This window comes from Manis pentadactyla, chromosome 13, assembly GCF_030020395.1.
Source record: "Manis pentadactyla isolate mManPen7 chromosome 13, mManPen7.hap1, whole genome shotgun sequence".
Taxonomy (NCBI): domain Eukaryota; kingdom Metazoa; phylum Chordata; class Mammalia; order Pholidota; family Manidae; genus Manis; species Manis pentadactyla.
Window position 1 is genome coordinate 97,323,327 of NC_080031.1, and position 15,999 is coordinate 97,339,325.

The 15,999-nt window shown below is 55.4% G+C and overlaps 1 protein-coding gene across 1 annotated transcript in view; it reads left to right on the top strand.

Annotated features, from left to right (window-relative positions):
• The window catches only part of TGFBI (transforming growth factor beta induced), a 28,306-nt gene extending 12,938 nt beyond the window's left edge, over positions 1 to 15,368 (top strand). Inside the window, exons 5-17 of the mRNA XM_036897798.2 lie at positions 311 to 475; positions 720 to 866; positions 2,816 to 2,957; positions 5,113 to 5,325; positions 6,127 to 6,264; positions 6,875 to 7,020; positions 7,852 to 7,988; positions 8,743 to 8,873; positions 11,144 to 11,268; positions 12,496 to 12,598; positions 13,154 to 13,233; positions 14,252 to 14,276; positions 14,735 to 15,368. Coding sequence (XP_036753693.1) covers positions 311 to 475; positions 720 to 866; positions 2,816 to 2,957; positions 5,113 to 5,325; positions 6,127 to 6,264; positions 6,875 to 7,020; positions 7,852 to 7,988; positions 8,743 to 8,873; positions 11,144 to 11,268; positions 12,496 to 12,598; positions 13,154 to 13,233; positions 14,252 to 14,276; positions 14,735 to 14,775 — 1,593 coding nt within the window. The 3' untranslated portion in view covers positions 14,776 to 15,368. The remainder of the gene's footprint in view (positions 1 to 310; positions 476 to 719; positions 867 to 2,815; positions 2,958 to 5,112; positions 5,326 to 6,126; positions 6,265 to 6,874; positions 7,021 to 7,851; positions 7,989 to 8,742; positions 8,874 to 11,143; positions 11,269 to 12,495; positions 12,599 to 13,153; positions 13,234 to 14,251; positions 14,277 to 14,734) is intronic.
• Positions 15,369 to 15,999: the final 631 nt, after the last annotated feature.

The window sequence follows — 15,999 nt, forward strand, 5'->3', positions numbered from 1 at the left end:
CTGCCTTACCTCCCAGAGGGCGGCTGGTGGGCATGAAGGATGAGACTCCATAGTGATTTCCCACTGTTTCATGAAGATTTTTCTTATAAATTTCCCGGGAACTTGAGCTAAAATGTACCTCACCAAGTTGCTTCCAATGCCCCTCCATCCAAGTGGACAGATGGACCGGTGCTCACTGAGGAGGGATCCTTGGCAGAATGGAGGCCTGGGGCCTCTGGGGCCTCAGAAGCACCTTCCCCAGGTGGCAATGACCCATGTCTTGAACGTGGGTTCTGCAGCCCCCTAACGGCCACCCTGACCTTCCCTCTAGGAAGTTCTGGACTCCCTGGTGAGCAATGTCAACATCGAGCTGCTCAACGCCCTTCGCTACCACATGGTGGACAGACGGGTCCTGACGGATGAGCTGAAACACGGCATGGCCCTCACGTCCATGTACCAGAACTCGGGCATCCAGATCCACCACTATCCCAACGGGGTAGGGAGTCCCCGGTTGCATAGCCTTGACCTGTGCATGCGCTCGGTCCACTCCTGTCCACATGTGGGGCTGGTTTCTGGGAATCTGTCCTGCAGGTGAGATAAGCTATAGATAATCTTCTGCCTCCTGCACCTGCCGCTCCTCGGGGCCTCCTTGTGGGTCCCCGTTCTGTACTGTGTCCCCCCCCGGGGCTTCCGACTGTGCCTTCCATGTGTTAACCCGTCATCCTCGCTTCTCTGGGCAGATCGTGACGGTCAACTGCGCTCGGCTGCTGAAAGCAGACCACCATGCGACCAACGGCGTGGTGCACCTCATCGATAAGGTCATCTCCACCGTCACCAACAACATCCAGCAGATCATCGAGATCGAGGACACCTTTGAGACCCTTCGGGTGAGGGGCTGCCCTGGGAGGAGGCCCAGCCTGGGGACACACCGCCTCCCAAGAGGGGCTGCTTCTGCGGGAGGAGGGGAGGATGTCCCTGTGGAATCTAGGGGGCCTGGGGCAAGTTCCTCTGAATGCCCAGGAATGTGGGGAATCTGCTCATCAGACCCTCAGCTTGACCACAAGGAACACAATCCTCCGCCTACCTTCTCCTCTGTAAAGTTCTGCTTGTCTTGACTCCGCCGGAAGTTCACAGGTCTGCTACGGCGGCAGGACTAGGGCCTTTGCACTGGGGCTGCCTGGGTGCATGCCTCCCCCAGGTGGCAGTTCCCACGCGTGGGGCTAGAATAAGTGGCCCGTCAGGCTGCATGGGTTGGACCACATGCCCCCACCATGGGATGCCTGCGCCAGCCATACCCATGTTTTCTCACAGTCCAGACCAGCAGACAGGCCACCAGTGTGCACCTGGCCTGGCCTCTGACTGCTCTGGGGCCGCAGAACACTGCTCCTGCCCCCACCCCGCGGACGTGTCTCAGAACTGGTATGGAGCAGGCGGTTCCCTTAGCAACAGCTGCTCAGAGGAAGTGAACACAGGCTGCCCCGTCAGGGTTTTTTGCCCTGATTCGAGGAGAACTTCCTGACCGCAAAGGATACCAGTGGGAGGGGGTGGCTCCTCCCCCTGAGATCTCCCAACACAGACAGACAAACACCCTCAGGCCGGGCTGCCACTCAGGCGACTCTGGAGAGCCCCAGGGACACTCATCCCTGAGCTCTTCCCCACCTTCCTTCTGGGTCACTCAAAGGTCAGGGGTCTGCAAGGGATGATGCCCCCACAAAGTGGGCAGCACGTCTTTGGATTAACAGGAGTTGATCCGCACTGCGTAACTCTTACTGTTTAGGTTTGGTGACTATGCCTTCCTTTCCTCTTCCCCTTTGGGCCCTCCTGACGCCCATCTTCCCTTCTGCCACACATGCTCATTAAGCACCCCTGCTTCCCAGGTATTGTTCTATGTGCCAGGGGTAAGAGGTGAACCAGACAGACACATTTCTGTCCTCAGTGGCACTTATATTCTTTCTGGGGAGACAGACAAGAAACGAACAAGGCAGCCACTGGTTGTGCTAAGCGCTGTCAAGTGAGTAAGTACGTGGTGAGCAGAGGAGGCCCGTTGGAACTGGATGGTCAGGGAAGGCCTTTCTGGAAGAGGTGACTCATGGGCTGAGGCCTGAAGGACAAGAATGGCCAGTTATGCAAAACGCGGGGTGGGAGCATGGCCAGCAGAGAGGAGAGCAGGAGAAAGCCCAGAAGCAGGAGCAGCAAGAAGGAGGCCAGCAGGTAGCCAAATCGTGAGATGGGCACAGCCAGGCCGGCAGCAGCTGGGTCCTGCAGGGAGCGTGTCTCCGTCCTGAGAGCAGGAGCGTGCCAGTTACTTTTAGAAGATGGCTCCGGCTGCTCTGTAGAGAACGGGTTATATGGTCCGTGCACTCATGGAGCTCACAGCAGTCATTATTACCGCTGACTGATCATAACACAAAAAGGACAGCAAGCTGTGAAAGGACATACAACAGACTCGCTTTCGTCTGGGGGCAGTGGGGGACAGGCGGGCAGTGCCAAGGTGACTCCCTAGAGAAACGGCATTTTAGACAAGACCCAAAGAAGAAATAGGAGTCAGAGAAGCACAGAAAGGGGAGGCGTAGAGGGAACAGCAGGGGCAGGGGCCTGGAGAGGGCAGGGAGGAAGGCACACACGTAGCTGAGGGACAGCCAGCGTGGCTGGCGCTCAGCTGGGCAAGGCCCGGGAGGCTGTGGCAAGGAGCCAGCTTTGGGTCAGCATGTCTCTTCGTCTTGGGCTTCTGTCCAAGCCTCGGGCTCTCTGAGCGGGAACTGGTGAGCTTGTGTGCCTCTCGCCTTCGGAGAACCCCAGAGCCTTCAGGAAACATTCCCTCCCTCCCTTCCCACAGGCAGCCGTGGCCGCTTCGGGGCTCAGCACCCTGCTGGAAGGTGAAGGCCAGTTCACTCTCCTGGCCCCCACCAATGAGGCCTTCGAGAAGATCCCTGCTGAGACCTTGAACCGGATCCTGGGTGACCCAGAGGCCCTGAGAGGTGAGTACCCCTTGGCTCCTGCTGCCGCCGCATTGGAGCAGGCCAACTGAGCCCAAGGCCGGCCCTCGTCTGACTTAGACATGCCACCTGCCATCCTGTCCAGTTGCCCCAGCCAGCCCTGTCTCTGCAGAAGCCGGAACAGAGCCCTGGTCAGAGGAGCAGGTACAAAATAAAGCAGTGTTTGTCTAGGGATGCAGTGGCACTGAGGAGGGGGCAGAGCCAGAGGTCCGTAGCAGGCCCTGGCCAAACTCTGGGAGAGCTAGAGGCACGAGGGATCAAAGCCAGAGCAAGGCTGTCAAACAGGCAGCAGCTTGGAGGAGTGGGCAAGGGAGGGCAGGGCCTGGCATCCTTGAAATAGAACCATCATGCGTACCCTTGAATTCTTTTGTGTCTGGCCAGGGGCCTTGTGGATAATTCAAAATTACAGTTAAAAACCAGTAGCAGTCAACTCTCGTCTTCACTTCTAGGTTCTTGCTCACCTCGTCAGTGAGCTGCTAAGTCAGGAGTTGCATCGATTATTTCTGGCAGGGAGAGAAGGACCAGCCTGGGGGTATTAGGAGGCCAGGCTGCACTCTGCCCTCTCCCGACCTGCCCCCTTCAACTCTGGGACAGCTGAGATGCTGCCTGCTGACTGACCCTGGAGTCCCCAGCAAAGGGGAGCGGGGTCCAGCTCCCCTGAGCACCCCAACCACACTTACTCCTCCCAGATATAATCCAGGGATGACTTAATTTCTTTTGAATCTATTTAAACTCACCTTTGAAGTATACTTTATGAAACACCTGATGCGTTTCAGACACCCTATGAACATGCGTGTTCTTGCAGCCATGCAGGGATGGGCGAGGGCACACTGCTGAGAGCACAGCTGGGGGTCTGTTGTGTCCAGATGTGTGCTGCCTTCATGTGCCTGGCCTGGGCGGGCAACCGAGACCAAAAATGTGGACCTGGTACCGCCTTTACCTTCAGGGAAGTTTAAGCCTACTTGGGACACAGGCTTAAAATCAGGTTGAGGGATCCGATGTGGTGAGCGCGGTGACAGAGATGCTGCCACCATCCTGGGCGATGAGGGCAGGGGTGGGGCTCATGCCGCCTGCCTGTGGGGTCCTAAAGCCCTCCTGGAGGAGATGAGATGGGTGCATCTCACTATATTTAGCTTCACATTTAGAACCGTCTCTAAAATCTGTTTGGCACAGAGCACATTTTTTTCTTTGTAGATATTAGAACTCCTTACTATAAAATCAAAGAAAAAAAAACCCTAATATATCCCTTTCGCACATCTGCCTTTCCGACTCAGTAACCCATACGCTCAAAGCAAGGGCCCTCCGAGGGGGGCTGTAGGTGCAGGCTGGAGGGCAGGGGGCCACGAGTCCACCCGACAGTCTGCTGGTGTCACTAGCCGGGGGGCAGACAGGTAAGAAGCAGCCCTGGGCTTGAAGACCGGCCTCCAGCCCTGGCCCTGCTGACCCTCCAAGCGGCCCTGGCAGGTCACCCCGCCCCGTGCCAGCTTGCAGTGTCCTTATCTGAGAAGCTGAGTCCCCGAGGCCTCACTCCCATACTGTCTCGCCGTCCTTCCCCTCCAGCTGAATCAGGCCAGCTCTGGTTTTCAAGGCCCTTGACGCGTCTGCAAGACCCCAGAGCTTCCTCCGGCCCGTGACTCTGCGGGTTTCATTCCCACACTCAGGACAAATTGAAGCTCATCTCTGTGGTGAGACTGAAAGACAAAGGGCCTCGGTGACGTGGGTGAGCAGCGGTCTGGGAACCAGCTCTGCCCGGCTGGGACTGGGGGCATGTTCCCCTAGACTGCCCCTCGCAGCTCCTCAGGGCCCTTGGCCAGCCCTAGGAGGTGAACGCAAGCTTATCTCCACTTGACTGACGAGGGAACTGAGACTCAAAGAGGCTACATGATCTACCCGGGTCCCACAGCTGCTCAGTGGCCAGGCCGGCACTCAAACTCAGAGCACCCGAGTGCAGAGCCTGGCCAGTTCAGAGAGCAGCAGGCAGGAGGAGAGGGAGGTCCAGGCTATGCGGTGCCAAGCCTCGTTTGAGGGCCGGCATTGGAGAACATAGAACCCTCACTGCCAGCGCAGGCTGCAGGCTGGCCCCTGGGCTCGGCCTGGAGCAGGCACTGACTTGCTCTGCACCCTGTTTGGCCCCCAGACCTGCTGAACAACCACATCCTGAAGTCAGCCATGTGTGCCGAGGCCATTGTCGCAGGGCTGTCCTTGGAGACCCTGGAGGGCACCACGCTGGAGGTGGGCTGCAGCGGGGACATGCTCACCATCAACGGAAAGCCCATCATCTCCAATAAGGACGTCCTGGCCACCAACGGTGTGATCCACTACATTGATGAGCTGCTCATCCCAGACTCAGGTAAGCCAGGCCTCCGTGGCCTTGATCCTGCCAGTCCCGCTGTCCCATCTGCTGTCCATGGGGGAACTCAGGGATCTTGGGGGCCACTTCCCTGTCTACATTCAGCTCACAGCCTCTTGAGAGAGAAGGCCGGGGCCGCCGGTGGATTGCAGCCAGATTGGGAAGAATCTTGAACCACAGGCATGGGAGTCTAGTCCTTGAGGCAGTGGAGAGCCGTGGAAGGTGGGAGGGAGCAATCAATCACAGGAGTCTTTTGGAAAAGCTGCTGTTCTGGCTGGGCACGCAGGGCCATTTGCTGACCTCAGAGCATTAGCTTTCTCAATAGGACCCAAGCATCCAGGGTCACTGAGCCTGGGAGCAGTGACCAAATGGACTTGGGCTTGGGCTTCACTGAGGGTCCCAGTCCCATTCTGGAGGTCCAGGGAGTACGCATAAGTGGAGGAATTTCACAGGAAAAAAAAACAAACCAGAAGAAAAGTCCTTCTATGGGTGTGGTCGCTGGCATTACCTACTCTTTGGAAGCATGACACAGACAGTGCTGCCTCCCCAGCATTAGACTGGGCCCTGGCCAAGGGCTGGCACGGAGGCTCACCTCTGCCGAGGCCAGCTCCACCTTACCTCCCCGTTGTTCTGGGTGACCGTTGCCCGATGACACAAACCTGCTGCGTCCCAGCAGCGTTCAGAGGAGTTGTTGACTCACGAGATGGCATTCCTGCTGATATATGTCATGCTCTGGGCTGGACAAATGATAAATGAAAACAGCGCTTTTGACTTGCGAACGTCCTTTCTCCTTCCCTGTAGCCAAGACGCTATTTGAGTTGGCTGCCGAGTCTGATGTTTCCACGGCCATTGACCTTTTCAGACAAGCCGGTCTCAGCACTCATCTCTCCGGAAACGAGCGGTTGACTCTCCTGGCGCCCCTGAATTCTGTATTCAAAGGTAACATGGGGAAGGCACCCCTGTGACCTCACCTCGGGGGTCAGCTGTGCCACTGCCGACACGTCCACAGTACCCTTCCCGATCTCCAGCTCCCCGCGGACTCTTAGGGCTTCCACCCAGCTCCTCCGAAAGCAGATGTGACTTTGCCAGAAACTTCAGAGGCTCTGCTGTTTCCTTTGGCACAGCGACTGCGTTTGGGGATCTGATCCTCGGAATTCAAGAGCCTGCATCTGTCAGAGAGCCCAGCGCTCCTTTTTTATTTGCAGGGTTAATTGCCGGTGTGAGAGTCAGAAGGTCAGAGTAAGGAGACAGCTGCGCTGTGGCCACAGGGGAGGCAGAGAAGGGGAGCAAGTTGGGTCCATGCTTTCCCCTCCCACTTAGGGCAAAACTCCAGAAATACCCCCCATTATCTAGACCTCTCCTTCAGTCCTTTTTTTTTTTTTTTTTGAATTTGCAGAGAATGCCAGATGTTAAGGAATATTGGCAACCTCACTTGATTTCTCAATCTCATTTCCAAACTCAAAGAGGGACAGACTTTTCCCTGCATTTGTCTCTCATTCTCTTCGTTTCCAGAGCATGCCTCTGGACTTCACCACACCTTGTCTTGCAGATGGAACCCCTCGCATTGATGCCCGTACAAAGAATTTACTTCTGAACCACATGATTAAAGACCAGCTGGCCTCCAAGTATCTGTACCACGAACAGACCCTGGACACCCTGGGCGGCAAAAAGCTGAGAGTTTTTGTTTATCGTAATGTAAGTTCTGGGTCCTAAATCATACTCCTTCCTTGTTTCAGTTTTAAGAAATGGAAGCTATGTTCATGTTTCAAATATGTGTATGTATATATATATATATATATCCTCAATAATCAGGAGCTTGCCTGACAATGAGTTTCTAATAAGGAAGAAAGGAATTTCTGGAAAGTCTATTTGATATCCAAGGATCAAAATGAGTTCCTGCAGAAGGATTAGAATCTCCTTTGCTGGAGCCCTTTGGGAATAGACCCCGCACCTGTCTCAGCGGCGGGGTAGGCAGCAGTCCGCCTTGAACTCAGAGTGAAGAACAGGGATGGAAGATTGAGTCCTTTTTAGCTTATGTGACGGGGAGCCCGCTGAACTGAAGCACTGCCCTCCTGGGCCCAGAAGGTTTTCTTTTTCTCTTCTGCTGTAGTTTCTCTCCCTTCAAAGCTAACAGTTACCTGGAATACCAAACAGGAAGTGCAACACACCATAGCCCTTGCTTGGGACCAGCCAGCACCATTTGGCTAATGTTGGTTGTCATCTGTTAAATAAATAAACTGATAGACTCATCTGTTTATTTGATCATTGTCTATGGGCCTCACCTGTGACATGATAGTCTCATGATATGGCTTCTCTGTAAGTTTATTGGGGTTTCTATGGCCCTTTTCCTTAAGGAAGGCCTTTTTTTTTCTTTCCTGAAGAAAACTCATCATTGTATCCTAGTCTCAAAGACCTCTTGCTCTCTGACAGATGCAATCATTGATCTCCGTGGATGAAGCCATCAACATATGCCCTGAACAGAGTGGGAGCCCTGATAACCTGCCCCTTCTCTACCCACTTTTGCAGAGCCTATGCATTGAGAACAGCTGCATTGCCGCCCATGACAAGAGGGGGAGGTACGGGACCCTGTTCACCATGGACAGGATGCTGACGCCTCCGACGGGGACTGTCATGGACGTCCTGAAAGGGGACAATCGCTTCAGGTAACCAGTCCCATTCCAGCAGGACTTCTGCCATGTGGTCATGATGGGGCAGGACGCTGGGCCTCAGCTATTTGTCCAGCCCCCTACTTCCCTTAACGCTGGTGGTGCCCTTCCAGGCTTGGGATTTGGAAAGCAGGAGGCCCACCTCAAAGGCTTATGTTGGGAAGAAGGGTTACTTCCAGGAGGGTAATCCTCATATCCAGGGCAACAAGGAGACTGCATTTTCATTATGGAAGTGCCAGGGACACCTCACACCGTCACCGAGGCCCCAAGCGTGCTGTGAGCACGTGGCTGTGAGTGTGTGCCGAGCCTCCAGCTGTGCAGATGTGCACACCGCACCTGAAGAGCCCCTGCTGTGCCTTCTCCGGCTCCCCATGTCACCTGGTCTTGCCCTGCTCTCTCCCTTTCTGACTTGTTCACTCACCCCTGGGTGCTGTGACACAAGCTCGTGAAGGCGCACCCACCCTCAGGCCCCCAACAACACCCCGGTGGCTCAGCCAGTCTCTGGATCGGCCATGCTGCCGGACCTCTCCCTTCCTCCTTCCCCCTCCGGCCTCTGACTTCCGGTCATTTAACTCAGCATTTATAGAGAGAAGGTGCAGACTAGAATCGTTCCCTCTTTGGGCACAGAGAGAAGGTGAAAACCAGCAAGAGATGTGGGTTCCAGCGCTCCCCACAGCGGGGAGGTATCTGTGGAAATGACGACTCCCACCCCGCAACGGGCCGGTGATATGTTCTGTGTGCTTGTCCACAGCATGCTGGTCGCCGCCATCCAGACTGCAGGGCTGACAGAGATGCTCAACCGGCAAGGGGTCTATACCGTCTTTGCTCCCACAAACGACGCCTTCCAAGCCATGCCACCAGGAGAACTGAACAAACTCTTGGGTAAAGACCAACTGAAGTACAGTTTTCAATTTGTACAGTAACTATCGGTCAGGATCCCAGCAGGAAGCAGTTGGCACCTACAAAGGCTCTGACTGAAAGGAGGTAAAGGGTGTGGGCAGGGCTGAGGACCCAGCATGGGTGCCGCCCAGGGCCACACAGCCTCCCAGGCCAGGAGGCTGGAGGAGCAGGACCAGAGGCACTGGGAGCCTTGGAGGAAGGGCACAGGGCAGTGGCCCCATGGCCAGGGGGCCTCTGTGTACCTCAGCCCCCCTCACTGCCTCTCCTCCACATGCCCGTGGCCACCAGGCGTCCTGTCAGCTGATTACAGGAGGGCAAGGCAGCCTGGATGAGGCACTTCACAGCAGTCAGCCTCCTGGGACACCAAGCAGGGCAGAGAAGGGTAAGAAGGGATTGAGAGTGGGCATCTACCAGCCCAGCCACTGAGGGCCTGTGAGAACATTGAGAACGAAGCCATCGACCTGCGTTAAATGTCCCTTAGCATAAAAGCTTTCCTGAGATGCTAGTGGCCCTGAGAAGTCTAGCTGAGGATGTTTGAGAGGCAGTCTAGGGGTGAAGAGCTTAGGTTTCAGGATTGCTGGAAAGCAGGCTCAAATCTCGGCTCTGGCATTTACCAGCTGAGTGACCTCCAGCAAGTTACTTAACCTCTCTGAGTCTCAGTTTTCCTGTTAAAAAAATGAGAACGGTAACAGTTCCTTGTGCAGTGCGTTGTGAGGATTAGATGAGGTACTGCCCCCAGCGCTGGGCACACATTCTCCATCAATAATGGCTAAGCTGATGGGGGTGCAGGGCAGGGTTTTGGGGTTTCCCTCTGATGCATGCCCATGCGAGACACTTCGGCTCACCACAGGAAGGTGAGGCTGCGGAGGAGGAGGAAGGTCCTTGGTCGCACGGCGGGGCCCAGGTTCACACCTCTGCCCCTCCCTTCATACACCGGGGCAGCAGAATAGAACCTTCAAGTTGCGAGCTGCTGTGAGCTGAATTTGTGTGCTGTTTAATTTTCTTTGTTGCTGAATGAATGCCTGTGTCTGTGATGCTGACGTGTGTTCCTGAGAAGAGGGGAGAAGTTCAGTCTGCACATAAACTTTCCAGCCTCTCTCTGTGCAGCAGCAACAGAATATTCCCCCAAGTGGCTTGAGCCTGCTCAGCTTCCCGTTCATTTCTAGTTGTACAGGGGCACAGGCACAGCTTCCTCGGCACCCCTGGAGGGTGGAGGCCATCCAGGTGTGCGAGGTCCCGAAGAACGAGGCCCCTCACACCTCCGGCTGGCTTGGCGCAGCACCTGCAGGCAGCAATTTTGTGCAAGGGGCATTTCTGTCAGCTCCAGGTTGTGAATGTTTAGAAATCCCTTAGGGCCTGCTGGCTGCATAGCATGGCGCTGATGTGGATCCGTCTAGCACTAAGTGAACTTGTTGAAAGGCTGTAACATTTTCTATTTCAAGATGCTGGAAATAGCCATCCATTCACCCTGGGAAAATGCAGCCATTTGGCTGGTAATGAGAGCGTGGGGGCGGTGGGGACAGGGGGCAGCCCTGATGGATGAGAGGGCAGCTGGCAGCTTTAAGAACTGCCTCCCACACTTAATTTGGGAAATGCCTGTGCACCTTTATGAGCAATTGGCCGCTCTCCCCCGTTGGTGGAGAAGCTGATGTGGGCTGGAAGGAATGCCGAGACGTGACAAGGAAGGACTCACAGAGGGAATGCCCCCCTCAGCCCTGACCTCATCGGCTCCGTAGATCCTCCGGACTGCAGCTGTCAACTCTTTTAAGTTGTCCCTCCAGGAAACAGCCGTCTCAGAATATGCATTTGAGGGCAGAATGTGTAAATATTTCACTACTGTGTTATAGCCATCGGGAGCCGCGTTGATGATGAAGCATCCCAGATGTCGGTGCTGGAAAGGTCCCTAGCTTTCCAAGCAAATATTTAGCTCATGGAAACATGAGTCATACTCACAGAGTGGGATGGATTAACTCCTCAGCATCACAGAGAGCGTGTGCCTTGTTCAACCCAGCCGCCTGCCAACAGCAGGGGCAGATTCACAGCCACGGCCGTGTGCCTTGTTCCCCTGACCAGTAGGTGCATGGTGGGCCAGAGGGCCAAGCACATAGTGGATGCCCAGGGAGGACTCTTTCCCCGGGCAGCATGTTCTCTGTCGCTGGGCTGACCACTTGCGCCTCCTCCTCGCAGCCCTCCTTGATCGCCACTTACCAGCCTTGGAATGAACTTTGCTTTCTTTTCCCACAAACCTGCAGGCAATGCCAAGGAGCTCGCCACCATCCTGAAATACCACATCGGCGATGAGATCCTGGTCAGCGGAGGCGTTGGGGCCCTGGTGCGGCTGAAGTCTCTCCAAGGCGACAAGCTGGAAGTCAGCTCAGTGAGTGTGTCTGAAAACGGAAAGGCTGGCTGTGCCCTGCCGCTAGGCTCCGGGCTACATCTTGCTCCCAGGATAGCATTAGACACACGCACAGTCTTTAAGATGCTTCTTGAACCTCTGAGTACATTTTGTCCAAAATTAAGAAAAGAGGAAAGAAAGGGTCTTAAGGGAAATCAAGTACAATTGTGGTTAGACATGAACAAGAACTTGCAGATTCGCAGGGGAGTAGAGCATCTGTTTGGCATCTGGGAGAGATCTTCCTTCCCACGAGGAGGTAAAAGGCAATCACGTACGTGTTCTGGGAGGTCAGCCTCACCTCTAAACCCAGGGCTCACTGGGCTGTACCGCAACCCCATCCTGACCTTGGTCTGTGAGCTTCCAGGGCTTGGTCTGGGAGCCTTCCCTTGCTCTGCACATTAACGACACACAGTCCCCTTGGGAGCTTCCCCGGAGGGTCCTGGCCTGGAAGAGAGCCAGCCAGCCCGCCTGCTCTGCCACGCTGCTGCCGTGGCCTCTCTGCCTGCCCCGGCAGGGACCGCGTGCCCACGCGGTGGAGGCACCACTCTGCAGCGAGTGGCTGGCCCCACTTTTGCCCCCTGCACCCTCTCCTGACCCTCAGCTTTCCCTTTGCCCCTCGGTTTCTCTCCGAAGCACGGGAAAGGTGGGTCGGGAGGCAGGGATATGATGAGTTGCTTGTTTTTGGCAGGTCACCTGAGAATCTCCTGGCTCCTAATTTTGGGTGTGGGGTGCTGTCGGTCACGGGCTCTCTCCCTCTCCCTCCTTGGTTCTGATACACAGGCAATTGAGGAAAACTTGAGACAGATTTACCCTGGGTGCACTTCCTGTGAGAAATTTTTAAGTAGGGCATCTAGGAGAGGCGGAAAGAACCCTTCACCCGGAGCGGGAGGCCTGGCTGCTGTTCGCAGTGGCCGCACCTGCTTAGCTTCAAGGAGGCACTTGGCCTCTCTGGAGCCTCGGTTTCCTCTTCTGTTAAGTGGCACAATCATACCTCCCTCCTCTCCATACACTGCTGTGAGGACCAAGTGGAGAGCAAGAGAATCCTGTAAATTACAACGTGCTGAGCCCACAGGAGGGGTGAGAGTGCATCCCTCAGAGCATCCCCAGCACTTAGCGCAGGATCTGCCGTCTAGAAATGCTTGGTAGACACCGGCTGAATCAGTAAGATAAGTCTGCTCTGTGTCCAACAATTGTCTCTTCTTCTCCAAGAAAAACAACGTGGTCAGTGTCAATAAGGAGCCTGTTGCCGAAGCTGACATCATGGCCACGAACGGCGTAGTCTATGCTGTGTCCAGCATCCTGCAGCCTCCAGGTGAGGCCCTGGGTGTCATGTTCCCACTCAGTCTACAGCTGGCCCTTCTCTGTGCAAACCAGGTGGTCGAGAAACTGTTCTAAGAAAAAGTGTGTGACATACAAACTGAGCCTTCGTGCACAGCATGGCTGTTGCGGCCGATTTAAAAGCAGGTCGGGAGCTATTGGTCTCAAATGCGCTGCACCAGAGATTCAAGGACACATTTCTATTTGCTGAATTGCCTGGCTTTCTCAGCTCCACGCAGACACAGCCCGTTGTTTGTTACACGCAGATGCTGCGGTCAGGGTTCAGAGCGCCCCTCGCAGCGTCTCACCTCCTGTGTGCTGTCCTCACCTCTGGCGAGGGTGCGCCGGCACCCACCTCTGTCCTCATTTATGCCTTCCTGGGAACACTCTTCCCACAGGCCAGACTCCACCTTGAGTTCTGGAGAGCCATAAAGAAAACCTCATTTGACACTGAGCCAGAAAGCCCAACAGGGCCCCTCCGTCAGGGTTGTTCTGAATGAACGCTACTAGTTTCTGTCTCACCTAAGGTATCTTTTTCTTTCGTCTCCAGCCACCAGGCCTCACGAACGAGGGGATGAACTCGCAGACTCTGCCCTTGAAATCTTCAAACAGGCATCAGCGTTTTCCAGGGTAATACGCCTGCTAGGTCTGCCCTGGGCCGGAGCAGCCTTAGGCCCTCGGAGGGGACTCTCCGGGCCTTTATCTTCCTTAGCTTCTCCCCCAGGGCTCTCCTTCTTGAATCTTCTTCCCACCCCCTTTGGGGCATCCTTAGCCCTGGCCTGTGTGGAATTGAGAGAGCCCCCGGGAGCCCCTGCTTTTGTGTGAAGAAGCCCAGGCTTTGAACCAAGGCCTCTGAGCTGCAGTCCATGGGGAAGCCGCTGCCGGGGTGAACAGATGCAGCTCTAGCGTCCGTCTGCCCAAGGAGGGTGGCCCATCCCAGATGCGCCTTATAGGGCCCCGCCCTGCGCCTGGGCCTCCCGGTCGCTGTGCTGTTGTCCGTGACATGCTCCATCTCGGGCGATGCCGGGGGCTGTCTGCGGCAGAGCCAGCTCCCTGTATGGGACCTTCCTCACGTCAGCACACCTCCTCTCAGAACCCCTGACGCTCTCTGTGCTTCTCTTCCTGGTCCCCGGCTGGCCCAGGGCCCCAGGGCCCTACCCAGAGTCCTTTGTTGCCTCGGGTCAGGTGGAGCCCTGGGGGAATATGGAGAGCCTTGCAGAAGGCTTACATTTCAAGGGAAAAGGCCACAGTGGGTAGTCCTTCACCCAAAGGCCTGGAGCTGAAATTCACCACTTTATTTTTGGACAAGGGGGGGTGCCCTGATGCCCCTCGAGAAGGGTTCTGGGTGCTGGGCTCCTACTCCTGAGAGCCACCCTGTGCAGTCCCAGACCCCTGCTCTAGGCTGCAGTCTCAGTGGAAGCCTGGCTTTGGGGTATCCCAGGAATGTGACCTCAGACTGCCCAGCAGGGGCTTACACCTCATTTAGTGCTGCCAAGACCAGCTGAGGGGCTCTCAGGCACAGCAACTCGTTTCCCTTCCTCTTCCGCACCCCCAGCGTTTTTGCTGAGTGGGGGACAATGGGCAAAGCCATGAGCAGGTGTAGGTATGACTTTCACCAAGAAACCTGACGCCTTGTGTTCTCTTTCAGGCTACCCAGAGCTCTGTGAAACTAGGTAAGTCTGGGCTGGGTCGCAAATCCTCATAGATGCATTTGGGTCTCATCCCCAGGCAGGCCCGGACCTGCCGTGGGCTGTGTATAGATGAGAACGTCCCAGTGCTATTCAAAAAGCTGGCCTTTGGGGCCAGATGCAGAACATGCTCCTTCTCCATCAGATGGAGATAGTGAGAGTGCCAACCTTTTAGGGTTGACTTTTTGGCTTTGGGAGCCAGGAATATTGCACAGGGGCTTGGCAGGGGCCCACGGTGAGGATGTGGTTTGAAGCTGGTGGCTGTAGAAGATCCCAATTCAGAATGCCACTGAGAAAGCTGTGATGTTTCACAAACCAAACAGCACCCGGTAGGTGCAAGGGAACATGGCAGGAGCCGGTCCCTGAGCTCATGACTCAGGCAGTGCCCCAAATGGATGTGGGGAGGCTGCGTTTTTTTCACCTGCCATGCTGCTCTCTTTCAGCCCCTGTCTATCAGCGGTTACTAGAGAGGATGAAGCATTAGCGTGAAGGGCCGCGGGATGATGCACGGCCGCAGCTCCCTGCCAGTTTCCCTCAGTTTGCCAAAGAGACTCAATGTTCCTGAAACCAAATATCACATTTCAATGTATATGGGCTGCACCATAACGAGATCTGAGCCTTGGGTGGGTGGGGTGGAGGGAAAGAGATGTGCTTTTAATTTTTTTCCCCCCTGAACATGTCTATTAACCCACTACATGCAGAGACCTCGATGTCACTGCCTCATATTCACTTCCAGAAAAGACCTGTCCCAAACGTGGACTTCCCTCCCTGTGCCAATTGCTCTAGAAGTGGGAGCTGAAGTTTTGTGGTGCTCACAAAACATGAATCAAGCAATCCAGCCTCATGGGGGGATCCTGGCACGGTTTTTATAATGTTCTTCACAACTGGAGAAATGGTATCATAAGCTATGAGTTCAACTGCTCTGTCAAAAGTGTCTCATGCCTACACATGGCTTGGATACTTCCGTGTGACCCTGTCCAGGTAGAAATGAGAGAGTAGGTAGACCTTGTAGAGCCCAGGATTCCCCAGGTGTGGCAGAGCCGCGATGTGTTTGTAATAATAAAACCAAGAAATACATGCCTGTGTGGATGGGAAGTGTGTGCTGGCCCAGGTGTTCCCGAGGGATGGGTTTGTGTCTGTGGCTCTGATGCTCCGTCATACACAGATTCCGCCTGGGAGCAGCTCAGCAAGGAGCCCTGAGGGGTGGTCTGTGGGAGATGCCAGCAGCTGCTCCTCAGATACACACGTGGCACATGGAGGTTAGGACCTAAGTCTTTGAGGAACTTGCTTCCATTTCAGTCCCCACCACCAGCCTTGGGGTCTCAAGTCCTCTGTGTTCACAGCACTTTACTCCTCTTACTGGCCCCATGCACACCCGTCCTTTGCAGCATTGTGACCCTGCCTTTGCGTTGGGTTTCTGAATCCTTGGCACCACCCCGTGTACTGGTTGCCCACATGTTCCCATCACACAGATGAGGAGAGCAAGGCCCGGGAAGGGGAGAGCCACCGGTAACACGGAGGATGGCCGAGCTGGGACTGGGGCCCAAGTGTCCTGACTCCCAGAGACGGCCACGGGGCAGGTGAGCAAGCTCAGGTTTTCCTGGCTTATCTCCCATGCCGGCCCACATCTGGGTCCCTTCCCCCGCTCCTTCTGTGCTCTCTCCATCTTATGACGTCTTCAGCACTGAGAGGCCAGGGCTGCGGTGGC